Source organism: Maniola hyperantus, chromosome 7 (assembly GCF_902806685.2).
Source record: "Maniola hyperantus chromosome 7, iAphHyp1.2, whole genome shotgun sequence".
NCBI lineage: Eukaryota > Metazoa > Arthropoda > Insecta > Lepidoptera > Nymphalidae > Maniola > Maniola hyperantus.
The window spans coordinates 311,002-335,260 of record NC_048542.1 but is presented as its reverse complement, the minus strand read 5'-3'; the positions used below and the strand labels follow the sequence as shown (position 1 = coordinate 335,260).

The window sequence follows — 24,259 nt, the reverse complement described above, 5'->3', positions numbered from 1 at the left end:
AATCTTTCACATAACAGCATTTAGTGCATCAGATAAATTGTGTCTGTTACCTAGAAGACGCCAAGGAGCACGGAGCAGACGCTCTGGTCACAGCTTCGGTACTCGATGCGCTAGATGCTACTGATGTATTGGATCGTGATCTTCTCGATCGTAACGAATCGCCTCTGTTTATTACGCCTTTACCTGGTAAAAATTAAAAAAAAAATTAAAAAAAAAATTTAAATTAAAAAAGTGTTCATTACAAGTTACTCCCACTTAATCTGCTGGTGCTTTAGTTAAAATATTATAGAGTTGTAGATGAGTTGTTGACAAGATTACTAAGTTAAGTTTTAAATTGTTATCCACAAAATGTCTTTGCACACAAAATCTAAACTAAATTAAATCGATAGCTTTAAATCTAGAGCTACCATCTTACGGAGTGAGTCAATATTCTCTGCTCCTTAGATAGAGGTCTTTACTATCCCTGTAATAGATTTTTTGTATTTTTTTTGTATTGTTATACGCACTAGACGGGTCGTTTCAAACGTAATAAAAATTGCTGGCTGTGTTTGGTTTTGCTACCTTGTATAGGTACTCAATGCAGAGTCGTACTAATTTTGAAAGCTTCCTAGAATAGGGACGAGTTTTGTTTGAAATAGCCTTAATATAGGTTCTAATTTAGTTTAATGGGAAATAGCAATCTAGATCTCTCATTTTAGTTTAGCATTTGTGTAAAACAGAATTAGCACGACCCTTCCCCGCGATAAAATATAGCATTACTTTTATATTTAAATATGTGACGAGTTACTTATGTCAGTTAGTAATAATTTCATTAGAACAGCGTTGCCTACAAGACGTCTGTATTGTCAACAAAATTCTGAATTAAGATATTCTCTCTTGTTTGATGACTATAATATAACGTGAGGATAAGATGGATACCAGTAAGCTTAGTACGAGATTTTATGTCTCACCAACGTTAATAGTATTCGAGTGTCGAAAACCTTTCGCGTTATAGTAAACTGGATCTTAACTGCCTTGTTTTAAAGCTCAAGTTTGTCTATACAGCCCAGCTACAGCCAGCGCTCCAAGCGGAAAAGTTACGAAATTAAAATAAGTGGCACTTTAATTCAAGGTTCTTTAGGTCCATTTTACTTTGACGTTATTGTGTTTCGACTCTCGAATTCTAGCAACGTTTGGTGAGACGTAAAATCTTTTACTAAGCGTACTGAAGGAAATTTCATTAGGAAGTGAGAACAGGAAGCGCCGCACACGTATTCATGCCACGTTAATTACGACACAGTTCAAAGCGACTGCGGTGTCAATTAATTAAGACTAATACCACCCAAAGCAGGTGTGAATTTCTGGAATATGAGGAGCTGGAAACAAAACGGTGTACTTTGATTGGGTATTTTCCTACTTTTGAATTTGATAAATATTATACTTTGTCATAAACTAGGATAAAAACAATGACGTACGCTGAAAAAAATATTAAAATCCAACAAAAATTTACAAAGTTACAGGCATTTTAATTTTGGAGTGAGAGGGTCTTCTAGCCCTTTCTCGCAAAACGAAAATTTGTATGAAACCGCACGAAGCTACTATGGCATCAGTAAGGTGTGACGTCAAAATTCTATATCGCTATCTCTGTCTAATCAGAAATATTTAAATGCTTATAACTTTTTTGTTATTTGATCGATTTAATTACCTAGTTTTTTCAGTTTACGTCATTATTTTTATCCTAGTTTATAATAAAGTAATAAAAAATTTGAAGTTGACCTAGAATCATGAAATTTGGCAGGTAGGTAGGTCTCACAGTAGACATTAGGGGAAAAATCTGAAAACCGTGAATTTTTAGTTACATCACACAAAACAAATTAAATTGTGTTCATCCACAAATATTGCTATTTTCAACTTTCAAAGTAATATTACTATAGTAAGTGGGGTATCATATTATGAAAGGGCTTTACTTGTAGGGTGACATGGTAAACAGTGAACCACTAAAATTTCGAACATTTATAGATCCACCGTACGTGAATGTAGTTAAGTACTATTGGCATTAGACGAAAGGTAATTTATTAAACTTGTGTTTTGCATATCAATTTCAGCACTAATTGTAATAGTTTATAGGTAATATTGTTTTATTTAAAAGATGGCGAATGGTTCACTGTGTACCAGTATATGTACACAGTGAATCAGGGGGTGAGTCGACAGTGAACCAATGTGTACACAGTGAATCATCATTTTAATTACCTACATTTGTCACATATCTAAAAATATTTATTGATATAAATGTCGTTAAATAAAACTACAGTAAAGTAATATTTAATCATTTCTTTATATATTTGTATTCTCTAGCAACAATCACATAAAATCAGTACAAAAAACAAACTAGTAGAGAGTAGATACTAATTTAACTTACAAATCTAATTACATTTATTACATTATTATTTTAAATTACATTCTTGTGCTGCTTTGTGTACCTATACTCATTCCGTTCTTTATAAGATCTACAGCTTTTTTCATGTCTTTTGCATCACGTCCGCCAATTTTTCGATTTTTTACTGTAGTTCGACACATTCTAAAACAAAAAGATTACTATTATTATATTAAGTATTAGATCTTCTATTAACGCCATGTTCATAACAATCACAGTTGAAAGTTAATGCATAAATTGTATCGGACATAATGAACAAAGTGATTGGTACACAGTCTAGTGAGTGAACCATGGTTCACTGTGTACCCTACGATTTTGAGCCACTGTGTGCAGACACCACTTTCTAACCTATAAGGTTATATAACTATTAAACATACCAAATTCAAGGGATATTTATATATCTAGGTTATTAAGGAACAATTACTTTACACATGGAAACAGTGCAATATAATGTTGCTAAATATACAACGATTCTAGAAAGAAAATAAATGAAAACACGTGTACTTACTTTTTTTGGCTCCAAGGACAAAACCATACACTGTGCCACCGTTACGGGCGGGAGAGCGCCGTCGACTGGGGAGTGCGGGAGGTGGTAGAAGGCAAATTGTTTCGCGTTTGCAGTACGGTTTAGCAACGTCGCGTTTTTGAGATATGAGTGGTGGTGCACTGTGTACTACTGGGCCACTGTTTACCACCTGACCCTACATTCTAAAACAGATTTTTATTTATTTTCAGGCATAATAGTTTTTGATTTATCGTGCTAAATGTCGATAAAATACGATTGTAGTACGGAACCCTCAGTGTGCGAGTCTGACTCGCACTTGGCCGGTTTATTTAGTGAGAGGAAAGCTTACCAGTAATACTAAAATGTCTCAGTCTATAGTACTCCTCTTCTACGCCAGTGTTGGGCATAGATGCCACTCTGGCGCGTTGCTGCGGCAGGCCCAGCAGCTGTCTCTCTCCCGTCCGCGACCTTTGCGCTTTGACTGACTGAGAGCGCGAATGGTGCGGACTTCCATACCTGGGAAAGTAAAAAAGATAGTTATCATTCAAGAAGTTAGTATTATCATTGTCATATTTATCACAAACAGCTGGATAGTCCCTTGAAAAAGACAGTACAGGTTATCACCATATCAACCGATAGACGTCCACTGCTGGACACAGGTCCTTTGTAGGGACATCCGCTTGAATCCAGCGGCTCCTACCGGTAAAGCGGTGTCGCCACGCGATTTAGCGTTCCGGTACGATGCTGTGTAGAAACCAAAGGGGCATGGATTTAATAGCTCATACCCCTTCCAGGTTAGCCCGCTTCTATCTTAGACTGCATCATCACTTACCACCAGGTGAGATTGCAGTCAAGAGCTAAGTTGTTTCTAAATAAAAAAAAGTACTACACGCGCTTCGTCAGCGGAATTTATTGAGCTTGTACTTGTTTAGTTCAGAATTGCAGCTAATCGTGCTATTTGCAACATCCTCCATTAAATGTAGTTTCTCTAGAATACAATAGGAGAGTTTTCAGGGGTTGAAAATTAATCAACCTGCCTTTTATGCAACTCTGGCGTCTACGTTCCGTTTCAGGTAAAGCTATGCCACATTGGGAGCGAAGGGAAATAAATGAAACTAAGTTCTTTACTTCTTTTACTCGCTTAAGGGCTTATTACACCTTCCTAAATCTTACGTCCTAAATGGTATAGTTAGGTACCGTCAAACTAGCTAACTTTATAGTTACCGTCAAACTAGCCAACTTTGCCACTCAATTACTTGATTAATTAATTGAGTGGCAAATTAATTAATTGATACTTTGCCCAAAAAGCAATTTATAAGCAAATGCGCTTTGTATTTATTTTGATAAATTAACATTTAAACCAAAATTTGTTCGATTTTGATGGCGGGCAAAGTAATCCGGACTTTCAGCCAACATTGCCCACATCGATCTCACATCGATTTTTCATCCAAAATAACTCGTAAAAATACGTGGTAAATTAAACTACTTGACGGTTCAAAAGCACTTGTAAAAAGTTTACTTGAATAAAACATATTCTATTCTATTCTATTCTTACAAGAGCCTACGTCCAGCAGTGGACGTGTATCGGTTGAAGATATTTCAGTGACGAGAGTTCAAGCACAAATGAGCCTGCGGTTAATTCCACGTGATGTGGATAAGCGAGGAAGATTGATCCCCGGCAGCGGGACGGGCGGGAGTTAATTGCCCGTGAATAATTTACCTCGCATTAATTACTGGTGACAAACTGGCATGTCATTACGCCGGTATTTAAAACAAAGAAAATAATATAATGTACAAAAAGTTGCGTGTATCCGGCGTTGCTTATTTCACTTACAAGGCTCTCTTGGCACTTGAATGACATTGACAGGGGGGCGCTGTTGGAGAACAACCCACCAACCTCGCGGTTATATGGGCCGAAACGCGGGAGGGCGCCCGTTCGATAGGTACTTGCTCGGTGGCTCTGCGAGTATTCTTGGCACCATTCCACGTGGGCATGATTTGTATAGTAATTAGATAAGGCTACCTTTAAGTTTTTAACCGACTTCAAAAAAAGGAGGAAATAAAAATTTTTTACAAAAAAAATAAAAACCGACTTCGATACACAAACACTAAAATTGAAAAATAATTTAATTTATTACCGAATATATTATGTATACAAGAGTTAATATAGTTCCATAATAATATTTTTTGGGGTCGGTGCCAATGAGGTGCCATTGTGGAGTCTCATAAAAATATGAAGTCTAGACGATTCGCGCAGCTAAAGCTAATTGGCACCGGCACCAAAAAGTATTATTATGGAACTATATTAACTCTTGTATACATAATAATATATTCGGTAATAAATTAAATTATTTTCAATTTTTTGTGTTTGTGTATCGAAGTCGGTTTTTATTTTTTTTGTAAAAATTTTACTGTATTATTTTCATTTAAAAAAAACAGACATATTTTTACTGTAATATCCGGTCATAATAATATATTATTAAATAATTAATATCATGGAAAAAAATGACGAAAACATTTAGTGTTTTTCATCGCCAATTTTCTCTATCAAAACTAAGTACCTACTAAGAAATACTTTGAAATAAATACAAACGTTTTCTGTCGTCAAATTAACGCCGAAATTAGCAATTATGATAAGTATCGCTTTTAGTGTTTAATTATTTCACCAGATTGTTGCCACGTTGCTATTTGTCACGAAACATTTGTAAATATCACAAATATAATGTACAAATTAATTGCTTATTATTCGGAGTTTTTAAGCCTTAATTACAAAGGTTATCAGGTTCCCTATTCCTAAGCCTCCGCTGTCCCGCTCTTTGCCCATCTGTCTGTCCGTTTGTCTGCCAGCGAGATGTGCCTATCTCATGAAGCGTAATAAGAAGAGAGTTGAAATTTTCACAGAATGTGTATGCCGGCACAGCCGTATTTTAATTATAACAGGATGCACATTAAACAAAACGGAAATGCGCCACCTAGTGGCAAGAAGACAACATTGTATTTTCCCGGCGCGCTTTTACAGAGATCATGACGCGTGGTCTTTTTATTTGAGCAGCCTGACTCAAAGAAAGAGTCAAGACTCACTTCTTAGTTAGCATTGTCTAGTCTCATGGTATAGACGTTGTTATCATGATTCATTATTATTGACGGTGTGTATAGTTGAGGGTAGTTGGTGATATCTCTCGTAGTGTGCGAGAATAATGTTAGTGCGCCCAAGAAGGCTCGGTTAATCTAATATGTTGTAATCCTGAATCCGTTTTCATAATTATCTTTTTTTTATCTTCTAAAAGGCGTTTTCAGTCTTTCCTACATGTATTTGTATCGGCTCTAAGTATATCAACAATATCTAATGGCGGCCATGCAGATTAAACAAAATTAAAACACACAAATAGTGTTATATTATCTTGTACTAACCACCACGAAAGGTTTATGCCTCTATCTAATCTAAATAATTTATTATTGTTAACTAGTAGATGCCCGCGACTTCGTCCGCGTGGATCTAGATTTTTTAAAATCCCGTGGGAACTCTTCAATTTTCCGGGAAAAAAGTAGCCTATGTCCTTCCCCGGGATATAAGCTAACTTTGTCAACAAATTTCATCCAAATCGGTTGAACGGTTGGGCCGTGAAAAGCTAGCAGACAGACAGACAGACAGACACTCTTTCGCATTTATAATATTAGTATGGATAGGTATACGATATATTAGAGTAATCTGTACACTGTCGCATTAGGACTCCCCTGTCAGGACAGTGTACAGTTTGGTATATTAATAAATAATAAATAATCTACACTAATATTATAAAGAGGAAAACTTTGTTTGTTTGTTTGTTTGTTTGTTTGTTTGTTTGTTTGTTTGTTTGTTTGTTTGTTTGTTTGTTTGTTTGTTTGTACTGAATAGGCTCAAAAACTACTGGACCGATTTTAAAAATTCTTTCACCATTCGAAAGCTACATTATCCACGAGTAACATAGGCTATATTTTATTTTGGAAAAAAATAGGGTTCCGTAAGATATTTGGGTTTTTCGGACACAAGGTGTAAAAAATCAACCAGAAAAGTTACTTATTTTGCGTACGCTGCCTAAACTATAAAAGATAGAACCATAAAATGTTCTAATTAATTGTAGATCTTATAAATATCTACAAAAAAGTCCGCGACACACTATACCCATCTATGTCGAGTGAGGCACAGCAACCATTTTTTTATTTAAAAATCTTGAATTTTTTTTGGACTACATTTAAACGCGTTTATTTTACTCATGCTATTAATCCTTATCAAAAAAAATGATTTCATCACTAAGAACAGTTTATGGAGATAATATTTGGTCTTTGAATGATTAAAATTGGACGTTTGGTTTTGAAGTTATGGCGAAATTAAAATATTACAATTTCTGCTGCACGGCCCGTTGTCTACACTATCTACACTAATATTATAAAGAGGAAAACTTTGTTTGTTTGTTTGTTTGTTTGTTTGTTTGTTTGTTTGTTTGTACTGAATAGGCTCAAAAACTACTGGACCGATTTTAAAAATTCTTTCACCATTCGAAAGCTACATTATCCACGAGTAACATAGGCTATATTTTATTTTGGAAAAAAATAGGGTTCCGTAAGATATTTGGGTTTTTCGGACACAAGGTGTAAAAAATCAACCAGAAAAGTTACTTATTTTGCGTACGCTGCCTAAACTATAAAAGATAGAACCATAAAATGTTCTAATTAATTGTAGATCTTATAAATATCTACAAAAAAGTCCGCGACACACTATACCCATCTATGTCGAGTGAGGCACAGCAACCATTTTTTTATTTAAAAATCTTGAATTTTTTTTGGACTACATTTAAACGCGTTTATTTTACTCATGCTATTAATCCTTATCAAAATAAATGATTTCATCACTAAGAACAGTTTATGGAGATAATATTTGGTCTTTGAATGATTAAAATTGGACGTTTGGTTTTGAAGTTATGGCGAAATTAAAATATTACAATTTCTGCTGCACGGCCCGTTGTCTACACTATCTACACTAATATTATAAAGAGGAAAACTTTGTTTGTTTGTTTGTTTGTTTGTTTGTTTGTTTGTTTGTTTGTACTGAATAGGCTCAAAAACTACTGGACCGATTTTAAAAATTCTTTCACCATTCGAAAGCTACATTATCCACGAGTAACATAGGCTATATTTTATTTTGGAAAAAAATAGGGTTCCGTAAGATATTTGGGTTTTTCGGACACAAGGTGTAAAAAATCAACCAGAAAAGTTACTTATTTTGCGTACGCTGCCTAAACTATAAAAGATAGAACCATAAAATGTTCTAATTAATTGTAGATCTTATAAATATCTACAAAAAAGTCCGCGACACACTATACCCATCTATGTCGAGTGAGGCACAGCAACCATTTTTTTATTTAAAAATCTTGAATTTTTTTTGGACTACATTTAAACGCGTTTATTTTACTCATGCTATTAATCCTTATCAAAATAAATGATTTCATCACTAAGAACAGTTTATGGAGATAATATTTGGTCTTTGAATGATTAAAATTGGACGTTTGGTTTTGAAGTTATGGCGAAATTAAAATATTACGATTTCTGCTGCACGGCCCGTTGTATTATATAAAGAGGTAATGTCGTTAAGTTTGTTTGTAGGGGGTAATCTTTAGAACTACTGAACCGATTTTAAAAATTCTTTCACCAGTAGAAAGCTACATTATTCCTGAGTGACATAGGCTATACGGGATCTTTAAAAACCTAAATCTACGCGGGCGAAGCCGCGGGGATCAGCTATAAGTAATAAATCTCTATTAGGTACCTACTAGCTGCCCCGGCGAACGTTGTACGGCCTAACAGTCGATTCTTTTTCAGGAATTATTTTAAATTTTTGTCTCCTTAAGAACCATCCCCGTACTTCAAGAAATAAAATAATTAGCGAAACCGGTTCCGCTGTTCTCGAGATTTGCGATCAGCAACACATTCAACGATTTTTATATATAGAGATATGCTACAGATAATAACTATAATAATAGAATAACAGAACACTGCTTATTTCAAATTAAAACGTTTATTTGCTCATTCAAATCAAATAAAAAGAAAACATTGTCTCCTCTGTAAACGTCGTCAAGTAATTTATGCTTGCAATTCCCCCGACTGACTGTTGCATGCCACTATAAAAATGTATTTATTGCGCTTTACTTTATAGGCACTTGAAAGCACTTCTGGAACACGCATAGCTTTGCGAGCCACTTTTATTTATTTATTTATTTTATTTATTAGGAACACACACAATACATTAATTTAACACAAACTACGACACTTATAGACAAACACAGGCTGATAAATGTATCTATAAAATGTGTACACAGCATTTGCAAAATATCTAGACAAATAAAAAAAACTTAACTAACTACTTAACTAAACAATTAATAATTAAGTTACTTAGGAGATGAACCCACCGTAAAACGATAAGAGTTTTTTTTTGAATGCAGTAGCTGAGTCATGAAATATGTCGATGCCGTGTCTTTTTTGATATTTCGTTAAATTTTGCACATATACGCATAATTGGGGCTTGATTTCCTAGATGAGATTTGGTGAAAGGTATATGGAAGATTTTTGGGGATAAAAAAATTTTGGAAACTTAAGTCTCTATAATAATTTTTCTTTATAATATCATCATCATGATCAACCGATAGACGTCCACTGCTGGACATAGGTCTCTTGTAGGGACTTCCACACGCCTCGGTCTTGCGCCGCCTGAAACCAGCGGCTCCCTGCAACTCTGATGTCGTCAGTCCACCTAGGGAGGGTCTTCCAACGCTGCGTCTTCCGGCGCGAGGTCGCCATTCCAGCACTTTGAGACCCCAACGTCTATCGGTTCTACGAAACGGGTACTGATAAGAAAGTTCTAAGCGTTAAACACGTTTCTGAGAGATATTCAAAGGTATTTTCCGGTTGGAATAATAATTGGGTAGAGGCCACAGAGACCGTGGTTTGTTCTATTCCTGTAAATACCGTTGTGGGTCTAGTTCTAGGTATAAATCAGCAGAAACAGGGGCGATTACAGTAGGCCTCACCTGCTCCCTTTCTCACGCTTACTTACTAATTGATCCGCCATTTGCTAAGGTATTTTTGAACGATATGAAGGCTATGAAACTACCGGGTACTGATGGGACGGGGCGGGGGTGAAACAATCAAAAATCACTTGCGTTTTAACTATCCTGAGTGATATCACTACCCCTATATTATAAATGCGAAAGTGTGTTTGTTTGTTAGTTTGTTGGTGTATTGGTTTGTTGGTTTGTCCTTCAATCACGTCGCAACGGAGCAATATATCGACGTCCTGTTTCTTACAACTAGGAGACTTATTGTTTGGTGTAGCGATAGCCTGGTGACTAAGGGTTTATTAGTAGTAAGGGTAAGTATTTTGGAACACTAATAAGTTAGTGGAGGTCGGGGGTTTGATCCTGGGCACGTACATCTAACTTATTCATCATCATCATCATCATCATGATCAACCCATCGCCGCGCCGGCTCACTACAGAGTACGGGTCTCCTCTCAGAGTGAGAAGGGTTTTGGCCATAGTCTACCACGCTGGCCAAGTGCGGATTGGCAGACTTCACACACCTTTGAGAACATTATGGAGAACTCTCAGGTATGCAGGTTTCCTCACAATATTTTCCTTCACCGTTAAAGCAAGTGATATTTTAATTACTCAAAAACGCACATAACTCCGAAAAGTTAGAGGTGCGTGCCCGGGATCGAACCCCTGACCTCCACTAACTTATTAGTGTTCCAAAATAAATGTCACTTGCTTTAACGGCGAAAGAAAACATCCAAGCCTGCGACCAATATGTTCTCACCATATGATTCACCATAATGTTCTCAAAAGGTGTGTGAAGCCTGCCAATCCGCTTTTGGCCAGCATGGTGGGTGATGACTAAACTTTTCTCATTCTGAGAGGAGACGATCCGTACTCAGTAGTGAGCCAGCGATGGGTTGATCATGATGATGATTTCGTTGTTTGGAAGTTTAAATAAGCTCCACATTCAACTCTCTACTTATTACGGGTCATGAGATATAATGCGGTACCGCTGACAAACAGACGAAATGTCCAACATAGGTCCAACTCTCGCCACAACCCTAAAAATACAGATTTGTAATGATTACGGAACTATACAACCGACTATAATAGTAAGTAAATGAAAAATTCATTAACTTCCCTGGCGAAAAATACTTCCCACTTTCAAACAAAAACGTTGAAATTAAAGCCTTTGTTGAGAATCTCCTTCACTACAGTTTCTTTTCAATTTTTTCGGTAAAATTGCTTCATTATTAACATTTTTTATCTGACAGGAACAAAATAATTGGAGCGACATTTTCTTTGAACAGTGGATTGTGAACATTGCACTACTATTTATATATTTATTTAATACTTTATTTCACACAACACAAGTAAACATAATCAAAAACATACAAGGATCTTAATCTAAATAAAGATTATTTATTATTATTATTTAATTTCTAAAAGAAAATTATGAAAACAATAAACTTATTGTGACTTGTGAGGTGTCTAAAACTTAATAAAAGAATTCGAAACATACTTTAAAGATGAAGAGAAGAAAGTGTACTTAAATAAAAAAGATTTTTATTTTTATTTTTTATTTTAGTCATAATTATTATGTTTAAGCTGTTATAAAACGAAGATTCTTAAATGTATCTTTTTACAAAGCTGATATGAATATTCGAAAATTGGCATTAATGAACCAAAGATTATATACCTAAATATTTTCCTTGTCATATCTTCTTCCAAAATAACTTTATCTTTTCCCTTCAGACTAATATTTTACGAGCAACAGTGCCAAAGATGCGAACAGCCTAAAAATAAAAACAAAATAGGTCCTTTTTCTGGCGTTTTCTGTGACGACTCTTATCTCAACGAGCGGGTTTAAGTGACGTCGTTTGTCTGATTCCTCGGTAACTCTGTTTATTAACAAAATTGTTTTTTGGTTTATAAAAATGTTTTCATTTTCATTTGATTATATTAACAATAAAATATCACAACATCTAATTGACCCATAAATTAACGTTTAAAGGGACTTGTTGTGGATTACCCAAAATACCATAGCTCGCGAATATTGCAGCAAGCACCAAGCACGCAAAGGATTCAAAACACATGGTGTCTGAGAGGAAGACGAAATAAAAACGAAATTGTTGGCAAAAATGGACGCGACAAAGTAGGGTTGGACACGCCATTTCTTTTACAAAATATTATTTCAGGCTACCTTTATTCTCTACATTATATAATATGAGTTTCCGCCATCTGTCCCTATGTGTACCTACGCTTAGATCTTTTAAACTACGCAAGGGATATTAATGCGGTTTTCATCAATAGATAGAATGATTCAAGAGAAAGGTTTAACGTATAGTTTAGTAATATTTTAAGTTAATTAGTTAAGGGGGGAAAGGGGGGGGCATGTGAGATATTACCGTCTAGAGCATTCGACTCATTGGCTCCGTGTGTTAAAAAAACCGGCTAAGTGCAAGTCAGGCTCGCGCAACGAGGGTTTCGTACTGCAGTCTAATTTTTTCGACATTTTGCACGATAAATCAAAAACTATGAAAAAAAATAAAAATCTGTTTTAGAATCTACAAGTGAAGACCTTTCATATGATACCCCACTTGATATAGCTATCTTACTTCGAAAATTGAAAACACTAATTATTAGTTCATGACTTTTTATCGTTTTGTATTTTATGTCTTTTTTTTGTACCTTTATTTGTATTTAAATTAATTATTAATTATCTAGTTAGTGTAAGTGGCACTGCCGTTCTAATAAGATGTAAAAAATAAAATAAAATAAATAAAAAATGACCTACTAATTCTAATTCTAAACTACAAATTCACGGTTTTTAGATTTTTCCCCGAATGTCTGCTATAAGACCTACCTACCTGCCAAATTTTATGATTCTAGGTCAACGGGAAGTACCCTGTAAGTTTCTTGACAGACCGACAGACAGACAGACAACAAAGTGATCCTATAAGGGTTCCGTTTTTCCTTTTGAGGTACGGAACCCTAATAAACAAAAACATGATTTTTTAAATTATTCTTTTTAATAATGAATTCTAGCCCCATAAACTACCGCTATACAAAAAAATCACTTCATTTTATTACTACAGTCCAAGACCCTATTACACCTGATAGAAAGTCATCATGTGGCCTAAAACGGGACGCGTTTAATAAGAAGATCTAAAGCTAGAACTATTTTAAATTTTGGAAAGCGACAACCCTGACAAAGAATAGCAGTTGAAAGCGTCGTCTCGGGGAGATAAACGCCTCTCAGCTAATAAAATAAAGTTCCCTGCCCTTTGTTTGGAAGGCGCCTGACAATCAGATTAAGGTGAAAAAAGGAATTTAATTTAATTGCTTAAACTTAACAAAGGGAAATTAATAAAGATTCGTTGCTTGTTTATTTTTACGAGTCCCTATTCATTCTGAAAAAACGGAGATGATTGTGTTTTTAAAATTCAAAAGCTTTAGTTGATTTTTTAAAAAAACTAGCTCACTCCGCCGCCTTTCCCGTAAAGAAAATTCTTTCTTATTGCAGGTCTAAGTTTTCGAAAAAACCTAAACTTAAACGTATAGAGAAACTTCAACTATACTTGTGCCCATTGATATGTCAGTCACTCCTTTACTTATATATGGCACTTTTGAGAAAATGGAAGCTAAGTATCTCTGTACCAAATTTCAAAAATATTATCTCTAAACGAACGATGATGCAGTGTAAGATGGAAGCGAGCTAACCTGGAAGAGGTATGGGAGTTTTTATTAAACCCTTGCCCCTTTGGTTTCTACACAGTATCGTACCGGAATGCTATAAAATCGCTATGCGGCACGGCTTTGTAGCTAGGGTGATAACTAGCCACGACCGAAGCCCAGACCAGACCATACCAGAGGAAAATTTAGAAATTACAAAACTCAAAATTTCTCCTGCCGGGACTCGAACCTCCCACTGATAAGACGACAGCGCTCACCACTGTACCAGGTAGGTCGTCATAATTCGCAACATTCATAACGCGTGTGTAAAGCTTCATCATCATCAGCATCATCAACCGATAGACGTCCACTGCTGGACATAGGTCTCTTGTAGGGACTTCCACACTACACGGTCTTGCGCCGCCTGAATCCAGTGGCTCCCCGCGACTCGTCTGATGTCGTCCGTCCACCTAGTGGTGGGGGGGTCTTCCAACGCTGCGTCTTCCGGTGCGAGGTCGCCATTCCAGCACCTTGGGACCCCAACGTCTATCGGTAGTACGAACTATGTGCCCTGCCCATTGCCACTTCAGCTTCGCAACCCGTTGAGCTATGTCGGTTACTCTAGTTCTCCTACGGATCCTCATTCCTTATTTGATCACGTAGAGAAACTCCAAGCATAACTCTCTCCATCGCCTGCTGAGTGACTCCGAGCTTTCTTATGAGGTGTAAAGCTTACCTCTTATCAAATTCATGCAGATCCTCAGACGTGAACTGGCTCGTCACATCCAAGAGCTGTTGAATATGATCGCTACATATCCTGCTCTTCCGTCTTCCATCCTCACTGTCCCTCACCAGGATCGTGGAGCAGCCACCATAGTCCAGGGAGAGGGAAGGCTGCTGGACTACTATCGTGGTCCTCCCGGCAGGCATGGACGATGCAGAGTCCAATGGATTGGCAGTTACGTGGACTTGCGCAGCTGTGGGCAAAAAATGGGAAAGTTAATTTCTGACAATAATATTTTTAATAAGTAATGGCCATTCTTGACCTACCCCGCTAAGCCCCCAGTCAAGGCCCCTTCTTTCAACGTTGAATTTACTGCAGAGTTTCTTGCGGATTTCTTATCAGTAAAATCTGGATTTTGGACTGGATATGGTTCTACAAATAAACGGACTTGATACTACGAGAAAGTCTGTAACTAAGGTAGGTATTTTAGGTTTACATTTTAAAGCACAAAGTTTTGCAAGCATTCCCGCGTGGTTTGACAAGATGAATTATGAATAGCAATATCCCAGAATTTCCTCAGAGATTTGCAGGTTCCCTTCCGTAAATTCCTGTTGTAATAATTGTTGTTCCTGTAAATTTATGAATTATATCTTAAGAGCTTCTGAGACGGTCAAGCACATAGATTTTTGCTTGAGTCAATCATTTAGACCGATTGCAAAGTTTGCTTGCTTGAGTCAAGCATTTACAGTACGCGCCAGAAAATAATGTACCTTTAGAATGGGATTTCGGCTTTGTAGAGCGTTGTCTCTATCACTCATACCTATGTGACATTTGTCGGTTTCAACGACAGGAAATGCTCTACATTATTTTCTGCCGCGTACTGCACGTGATTGATGCGATGTTATATTTTTGCTTGACGCGACGTTTGGACTGTGATCGAGACGAGAAAAGTGCCGTTTTCTTGATCAAGCCGCCTGACAGGCGCATCAAGCTCGCATCAAGCAGCTTGATCAAGCAAAATAAATCTGCATGCTTGACGTTAAGCCGCTTGACTGTCTCGAAAGCTCTTTAATGACTTAAGGGCTAGTTTACAAAATATACCTGTTGATTGCCTTCTGGAACACGGAGGTGGGACAGAATGCTGGTGGGCGGAGGATCTTCTCCTATTTGTCGTGAACACTTCCGTCCCTTCTAGCTGTCTCCTCAACTTGGCAACCTCGTCCTTATAATACTCCTGCTTCTCTTTCTTCTGTTTATTCTTCATTCTCGGTTCGCTGCCTCTTCTCTTCACGGCTTCAGGTTCAAAATCAAAATGCGTTTCGTATTTCACTTGGTTTTGCTTTGGACTAGCTTTTGGACTTTTCGGTGTCTCTATTTTTGGGTCATACGGTATTTGGGTAGATGTTGAAGGCCCGCCTAGGCCTGCTTGGTTTACTTGGGTTTTGTTGCGAGGTTTCTCCTTTTTTTTGGGGTCGGGCAAAGGGACATCGAAGATGAATCTAGCTGGACCTGGTCGGGGGGAGTCTATGGTGTCGGTTGCTGACTGGGGGATGGCGTAAGCTGGGGGTTCAAATTCGGTACTGTTTTGTGCTCGATGGTAGTGTGGGGGGGCGGTGCTTGGTGGTTTCTGTGGTTCTGCTGGCAGTTGGGGCTGGGGCTGCGGTTGGACAGGGTCGGCGTCGATAAGGTCGGGCTCTGCGTCCATGGAGTCATCGGTGCCGGTGACGGAGGTGAGGGCGGTGGCGGCGGAGTCGGTGCTGGTGTTGATGGTCTTGTCTGATGTGGTGCTGCTGCCCATCACGACGACCTGGGAACAAAGTGGCTATTTCAACCAAAAATCTAATAATGGCCAACACTGGAGTAGCATGGTTTCTACCACTAAATCCAATGCAAATTTTTCTCTTCTCTGATAGAAAAGCCGTTATATAGCTATGAAAATTAGTTTTAGGTACGTTTTAGGCAAACAAGCTCCACCTCGGGCTGCATCATCTGCTGTTTGTGTGATTGCAGTCACGCGCAAGCATGTACAGTTTAAAAAAAGGTTTCGGGCATCAGTTTGTCAGGCATCCTCTTCACGCAAAGAATTCACGTGAATCTTATTAAACAAGCTGGCTCTGCATCTTTTACTTCAAATAAATTCATGTCTCAACGTTGTAGACACAATATTTCGAAGGAGCTCAAAAGGACATGTTCTTTATAGAGGCTTTCTCTTTGATTGTAAGGAAATCCTTTTTATCGAGCTCCCGAGTCGTTTATTCAAGGACTGAAATGTGCTTCTCTAATGCTTTACTACTATTTTGTAAAGCCGCCCGGAAAATCTTGTTCTTTTGTACAGGCATGTTGCGGGATCATTTTTCTTGAAATGGGAATAAACGTAATTTTTATTAGATACATAGAATAATATCTATAAAAATATAGAGGTAAATGTTTCTTGGAAGCTAGTAGCTACCAATACTCTGATAATATTATTTTTACCATCTTAAATATTCTTACCGGTGATAGCCTAGTGGTTAAGAGGTTAAATGTCTTTCTTTAAAGGTAAAGGAAAACATCGTGAGGAAATCTGCATGCCTAAGAGTTCTCCATAATATTCTCAAAGGCGTATGAAGTTTGCCAATTCGCACTTCACATACCTCTGAGAAGAAAGTCTGACACGATGCCACTGGGCCAGCAACATCGTGACACCTTAGTTTTTTTATTATTATTTTATTATTTATTATTATACCATAATGTGCACTGTCCTTACAGGGGAGTCCTAATGCGACAGTGCACTCTAATCTATCTTATACCTATTAACAATTATACTTAAATTTAAAAAATAAATTATTAACAACGATAATAAAAGTTGTGCGTGTTTGCCAGATTTTCGTATTTTTTTTACGAAAGTCTGGCAAACCACAGACCATATTGTATTGGTTTCTTGAACGTGTTTAGAAAATGAGTTAGAGATGGCAATCGGGGGGACGCCCCGTACATCATCCGCGCTCGTCCGCACCGGGATAGCGCGGGGGCTGTGCGGGCGTGCGGGGCGTTCCCCCGATGCGTACCTGATGCGTACTATAACTAGGTACGTTTATATGGAGCGAAAGACGGACAGAATGATGTTTATTTTTATGAAAAAGTTCACTTATTCGGCGACGTGAATCAAGCGTGAATCACAATGTTACATGAAGCTTGATAATTCGGATCAAATGTTCGTTCACGCTGAAATGTGAATAATTCCCGACTCGGGAGCGCTGTGGCGTGGCAATCGCCATTTTGTTTCCACTGTCGAGGTCCCGCCTGGAACTGAGATTCTTACCCAATTGGTGACGATTCTGATGTTTTCTCCTGAATATATTTAGAGTAGGTATCTGCATCTTCTTATTTTTAACTTTTTTTTTTTTTAATGTGTTCCTCCCTTTTTTTCCTCCGACATGGCGGTCGGAGACTGTTCTAGGTCGGTACTAAGATTGGCTTTTTTTTTTTCCGTTTGCCTTTCTTATTGCTTTGTTGAAATTGGTGCTACTACACACTAAGTGCAGTGCGTTAGGGATACTACGTTACACTAGGCTTTACTTAGACTATGCTTGTTTTTTTTTTTTTTTTTTTTTTAATAATAATATTCTTATTTTTCTTTTTTTTGTCTTTTTTTGTCTTATTTTTAACTAGCTGATGGAGTCACGGTCATCATCTAGTACCTTAACCTTTGTCCCCTAGGACAAACTGAACAGTCGGGTCACAAGAGTATCCTCTTGCGTTAACAATTATACCATTAATTAGTGGCACAACCGCAAAACGGTTCGAGCTCAAAGCGACTGCCAACCGCACGGTATTAAACGTAAACTAGCATTGCTCAATAATTCAGAAATAAAGTGCTATGCCAATTATTAATACTAATTTGTTGATGTTTAGGGTTCCGTACTACAAAAGGAAAAACCCTTATAGGATCACTTCGTTGTCTGTCTGTCGTGTCTGCCAAGAAAACCCATAGAGTACTTCCCGTTGAGATAGAATCATAAAAGTTGGCAGGTAGGTAGGTGTTATAGAACAAGTAAAGGTAATAAAGGAATAAATCCGAAAACTGTGAATTTGTGGTGAAGTGGGGTATCACATGAAAGGGCTTTACTTGTATACGCTAAAACTCATTTTTATCTATTTTTATGAATAGGTATAATAGTTTTTGATTTATGTTCTCCATTATGTTCCCAAAGGTGTGTGAAATCTGCCAATCCGCACTTGGCCAGCGTGGTAGACTATGCCCAAAACCCTTCTCACTCTGAGAGGAGACTCGAGCTCTGTAGTGAGCCGGTGATAGGTTGCTAATCCATACCTACTTAATATTATAAGTGCGAAAGTGTCTTCGTTTGTCTGTTTAACCAATTTTGATAAAATTTGGTACAGAGTTAGCTTATATTCCGGAGATCATCATCATCGCGTGCCTTCTTCAAAACGAAGTTTGGAGGTCATCATGCGAAAAGCTTCTCTATTTAAAGCCGCCTCTTTCAACTTTTGGTAACTAAGCCCTGTCCACCCCCTTATATCGTCCAACCATTTGCGTCTTTGGCGACCTGGAGTCCTTTTGCCCTCAATCCTTCCTTCCAAAACTAATCTCGGAAATGAGAATTGGGCTCCTCTTTGTAAATGCCCAAAGAAAGCGATCTTCCTTCGCATGATAGTGGACATGAGTTCTCTGTCATTCCGGAGATGAACGTAGATTACTTTCTATCCCGGAAAATCCAAGATTTCCCACGGGATTTTTAAAGCCTATATCCACGCCAACAAAGAAGCGGGCGTCAGCTAGTGAAGTATAATGCTCGCGGCAGAACAAAAGCCGTACTCAAAAGTTGTAGTAAAACGTAGAATATTAACGCGAAATTTCCAGGAACAAAGAACCGTATAATATAATTAACACGTAAATTGCATTTGACAAATTCCCAAAGTGCCTCGTTTTCGTTTCAAAGCGTTTTAACATAAAGAGCGGACCAAGTTGTAATTAATTTGACAGTTTTTAACGCAGTTCAAGAGTTTTATTACGACCTATTTTCTCAGATTAAATACCTGTAGAACTAGATCTATTGTGACTTTAACTGTTAGAGCGAGATAGCTAAATGCATTTAACCTTTTGTAAGAACGTGACTTGTCCTTATCACCGTGGCCATTTTTTTGTTTGTCACGATATATTTTGTACGTTAGATCTTAACAAACAACGTGAAGTGAGGTTATGTTGACTCAAGTATTTTAAAGAAATAATTGATTTGTTTTGTAGTATTTTGTTTTTGAAGTTATTGTGCATAGTGGGTTGCAGGATACTAGGCTACAATAGCCGAAGCGAACGTAAAATAGGAATAACATTTCAAGTAAGTCGGTACCTCTGCTTGAGCGAGAGGGTCTAATATAGGGGCCACGCTAGTTGCATATCGGTATACCCGATCTCTTGTAATCTGTGTCTGTAGTTAGCCAGATTTCCTTTCCACGCACGTGCAAACTGTGGAACCAACTCCCATCGGCGGTGTTCCCACTACATTAAAACATGGGGTTATTCAAGGGGCGGACCAACAAATTCCTGAAAGGCCGGCAACGCATTGGTGGTTCCTCTGGTACTGAAAATGTTCATGGTCGGCGGTAAACACTTAACATCAGGTGACCCGCATGCACCGTTGCTCGCCATTATTATTTTAAAAAAATAGTTTCAAAGTTACACGGACTCAAGGTCTTACGTACAAATCTTTAAAAATAATATAAAACTTTTTTTATTTAAATTCCTATACAAGTTGGCCCTTGAGTGCGGTCTCACCTCACCTGGTACTTTTCAAAAGATCTTCTTTCTATTTATAGAATTAGCACATTAATATTCAATGTTAGAGTGGGCCCGTAGACGCTCATCAGAGCCGCATGAATATTAACAGTTCAGACATTTACATAATTTCAAAGGAGCAAGAGGATTTCAGAATTGTTTGATGATGTGGTACAAATGAAAGAGTCAGTGTGCAGTGAACTTTACTTCACTGATGCCCAATGTCATAATAAAAAACCCGGTCAAGTGCGAGTAATGCTCGCGCAATGAGGGTTCCGTACCACAGTCGTATTTTTTCGACATTTTGCACGACAGACAGACAACAAAGTTATCCTATAAGGGTTCCGTTTTTCCTTTTGAGGTACGGAACCCTAAAAATGACTTTTTAGTTTGTTTTACATTAATTCATTTAGGTACCGAAGCGACAGGACTATGTAATATTATATTTAGATAAATCACTTATAATATATAAACATACCAGAAGTGAAGTTAAAATATTAATCACGACGCGAATAGGCTTATCGAGAGTTTTACCATTTATAATAACCTAACTGCAATATTGCCTTGATTAGGGCCCAATAGGCTAGTTGACACTTTTTTTAAGTAGGTCTTAAATGGTTAATATTTGTCCTATTAGATCAAAAAAATTAACACTATATTTTTTTGCGCCCTAAAACCCGTAAAACTTTAATTTAAAAATATATTTTTCTTAGACAGGTGAAAACACTGTCGGCCATGTTTGGCCGATAGATTATCTGTGCTCTGACGTCATGCATTTGTAAACAACAGCATAACCTCCCAAAGTTTAATAAACATGACTTCTATACTAGTTTACATGAAAAATATAGTAATTATTGTTATTGTATCATCCGAGAATGTAAAAAACGCATCGATAAAGACCACAGGAAAGTTGTGGATTAGAGTGCCCAGTAAAATAAATATACGTAACACGCGAAGACTTGCTTAAAGGGATCCTATATGACTAACGACTTCAACCCTTCTTTTTGCAAAGATCACTTTGTTGTAAGTCTTACTTAATAACTTATTCAATTTATAAAGAGAAAACGATAATTTTTTACGTTTACTATGAGTTTTTAGAAATATATAAAAACTAGCTTATGCTCGTGACTTCGCCCGCGTGGACTTCATAAATTTCAAACCTCCATTTAACCCACTCAGAGGCGAAATTTCAAAAAATCCTTTCCTAGTGGACACCTTCTCTTTACCTACAAAGAACACACCCACCAAATTTTATGTATCTAGGATCAGCTGTTTAGATGTTTAGGCTGTGCGTTGATATATAAGTTACTCACGACTCTAAATTTTATATATATGGATACTACGTTAGTCCCCGCGTCACATCGGGATGACATTTCTTTGTTTACATATTTAATGACGTCACATCATGGCTGACAGCGTTTTCTGCGTTTCAAATAAAAATAAAAACTGTATTTTTTTAAATTGGATTTATATATCCATCCTGCGTTTTTAATAATTGTTATTGATATATTTCGTTGTCTTAAGCAAAATACTATAATAAATAATCATTTATTGGACGAAATTAGATATGAGTCAAGTAGCCTATTGCTATTGCGACCACTCAATCAAAATGGCGACCTCGTCGACACAACACGTGACGTGACGTGACGTGACGTCCGTTTCAAAGACGGTAAATACAAGTGCGATAACACACTCTCAAAAATTAAAAGTATAGGGGAGACAGAGCTAAATTATTTATTTCATACTTTATTTTCTTTCTTTTGACTTTCATTGTTTTGAATAAGTGATTCTTAACCGACTTCAAAAAAAGGAGGAGTTCTTTGTCGGAATCTTTTTGTTATCTATTGCGTTATATCCAACACCATGCCCTGTAGTATAATGTAAATACTTGCGTTTCAGATGTTACAGGCAGGTCTCTAAATTGACTCATTTACCTACGTCAATAACAATATTTCTAAGTTGAATACGATAAACGTGATAGGCACGGTAACGCACGATAAAACAATACCTATCATCAAAGCTTTTAAATAAAAGGCTTTATAAAAGCAATCCATTAGCGCCAGGTAGAGCGCCCCCAGCGCCCCCTTGCCAATGCCAGATTGTAAGCCAGTTCTACACTCACGCCGCGATAGCCCGCGAGCAGCGCGAAACGTTTTAAAAAAAAGTTTTTTAAAATAATATTAGCTATGTTACTCATCAAAATATCCTTTTATTATAAATGCGAAAGTGTGTTGGTTTGTTGGTTTGTCCTCTAATCACGTCGCAACGGTGCAACGGATTGACGTGATTTTTTGCATCGGTATAGAAAAAGACCTGGAGATTGACATAGGCTACTTTTTATTCTGGAAAATCAAAGAGTTCACATGGGAGTTTTCAAAACCTAATTCCACGCGGATAAAGTAGCGGGCATTCTCTAGTGGCTAATATTTTAAAAACAACATCTCTGATTTTCACAAGCGAGTAAAAATTTTTTTTTGGCAAACCCCCATAAGTGGGAGCTCGTTGAATAGGTATTATAAAAGCAATCCATTAGCGCAAGGTAGACAGAGTCCTCTTGCAGATGCCGGATTTCACCATAAACCTTGAGGGTCCTCCTATATAGGGTTTTATTCGTTTGCGTTTTATTATGTTCGAGCATAATAAAAAGCAAACAAATAAAAAGGTGGACTCCTTCAACCACACAGGGAGATTTTCTCAAATATAATTGCATTTTTTCTCTCGGAAAAAATATTTTTCCGTGAAAGTATATTTTTTGTGTGTCAACAAGTGTGAACCCCACCCCCACCGATACCCCACACTATGGGGTAGACGAGAAAAAAAATTATCCCCACTTTACATGTAGGGGAGCTACGCTGAAAAAAAATTATCACAATTTTGTCGGCGTGATTAATATTTATACCCATGCCAAATTACACATTTCTAGCACTAATAGTCTCTAAGATTAACCGAGGACGGACGGACGGACACACGGACGGATATGGCGAAACTATAAGGGTTCCTTGTTTACTACGGAACCCTAAAAATCCGTGTCCGCCAAACGACAAGTGGGAACGGGGGGTAAGAAAAATTTCTTTATTTTGAAAATAGTTTACGTGCGTTCAATATAAGTAGGTGCGTTTAAGGTTTTATAGAGTGTTTAAGGTTTATGTGGCAGTAATAGTAAGTCAGTTTAAATGCTATAGCTTAATCTCGTACTCCTTTATTGTACACCGCACGTGCGCCAGACCTGCTAGTTTACGACGCACTTAACCGACTCGGTTGTATTATATTATGGCGAAGCTTCTTAAACTGTGGGGCGGATATCCGGGAGATTATGGGATATCTTTACCCTCGTAAAGGTTTATAATTAAGTTATACTTCACATTGGCTCTTCTTCCTGCATCGCTCCCGCTATTTTGAGGATCGTGGCTTCCTTTAGATGATGACGTGTCGACCGCTTCTTTTATTTGGTATTAGCTGATGCCTGCGACTTCGTCCGCGTGGATTTAGGTTTCTAAATCAACGAATTCTCGTGGGAACTCGGTGATTTTCCGGGATAAAAAGTAGCCTATGTCACTCCAGGTCCAGGTCTTTGACTATTAACCAAAAATCACGTCGATCCGTTGCTCCGTTACGACGTGATTGAAGGACAAACCAACAAACAAACACACTTTCACATTTATATTAAGGGTACTTATGGTGAAGCTTCTCAAACTGTGGGGCGGATATCCGGGAGATTATAGGATATCTTTACCCTCGTGAAGGCGTTAAGTTAATAATTAAGTTATACTTCACACTAGCTCTTCTTCCTGCGTCGCTCCCTCTATTTTGAGGATCGTGGCTTCCCCTAAGTGCAATCTTTGCTACGATGTTCTTCCATTTCTCTCTGTTTCTTGCCGCGCACCTAGAAGTGGCTAAAACCACAGACTATAACGGCAACACTGCACATAGGTAGTTTGCGACAGAGATAACGCTCTACGAAGCCGAAATTAGCCGACTGTCTCTTTCTAAAGGGCGATGTTCATCACTTTCGGCTGCGTACTGAAATGAGAAACGTTAATTTCGGTCTAGACTATCACGAACCTATTCACGCAAATAAGGTTAACAGCCGGTTAACAAA

General features: G+C 37.5%; 1 protein-coding gene across 2 annotated transcripts in view; it reads right to left on the bottom strand.

Annotated features, from left to right (window-relative positions):
* Positions 1 to 24,259, bottom strand: part of LOC117983448 (uncharacterized) — an 80,222-nt gene that overhangs the window by 14,433 nt on the left and 41,530 nt on the right. For both annotated transcript variants that reach the window (XM_034970002.2, XM_069499526.1), the window contains exons 2-5: positions 15,486 to 16,191; positions 14,397 to 14,637; positions 3,268 to 3,434; positions 51 to 183 (exon numbers count right to left, since the gene is read on the bottom strand). In XM_034970002.2, the coding sequence (XP_034825893.2) occupies positions 51 to 183; positions 3,268 to 3,434; positions 14,397 to 14,637; positions 15,486 to 16,191 (1,247 nt within the window). The remainder of the gene's footprint in view (positions 1 to 50; positions 184 to 3,267; positions 3,435 to 14,396; positions 14,638 to 15,485; positions 16,192 to 24,259) is intronic.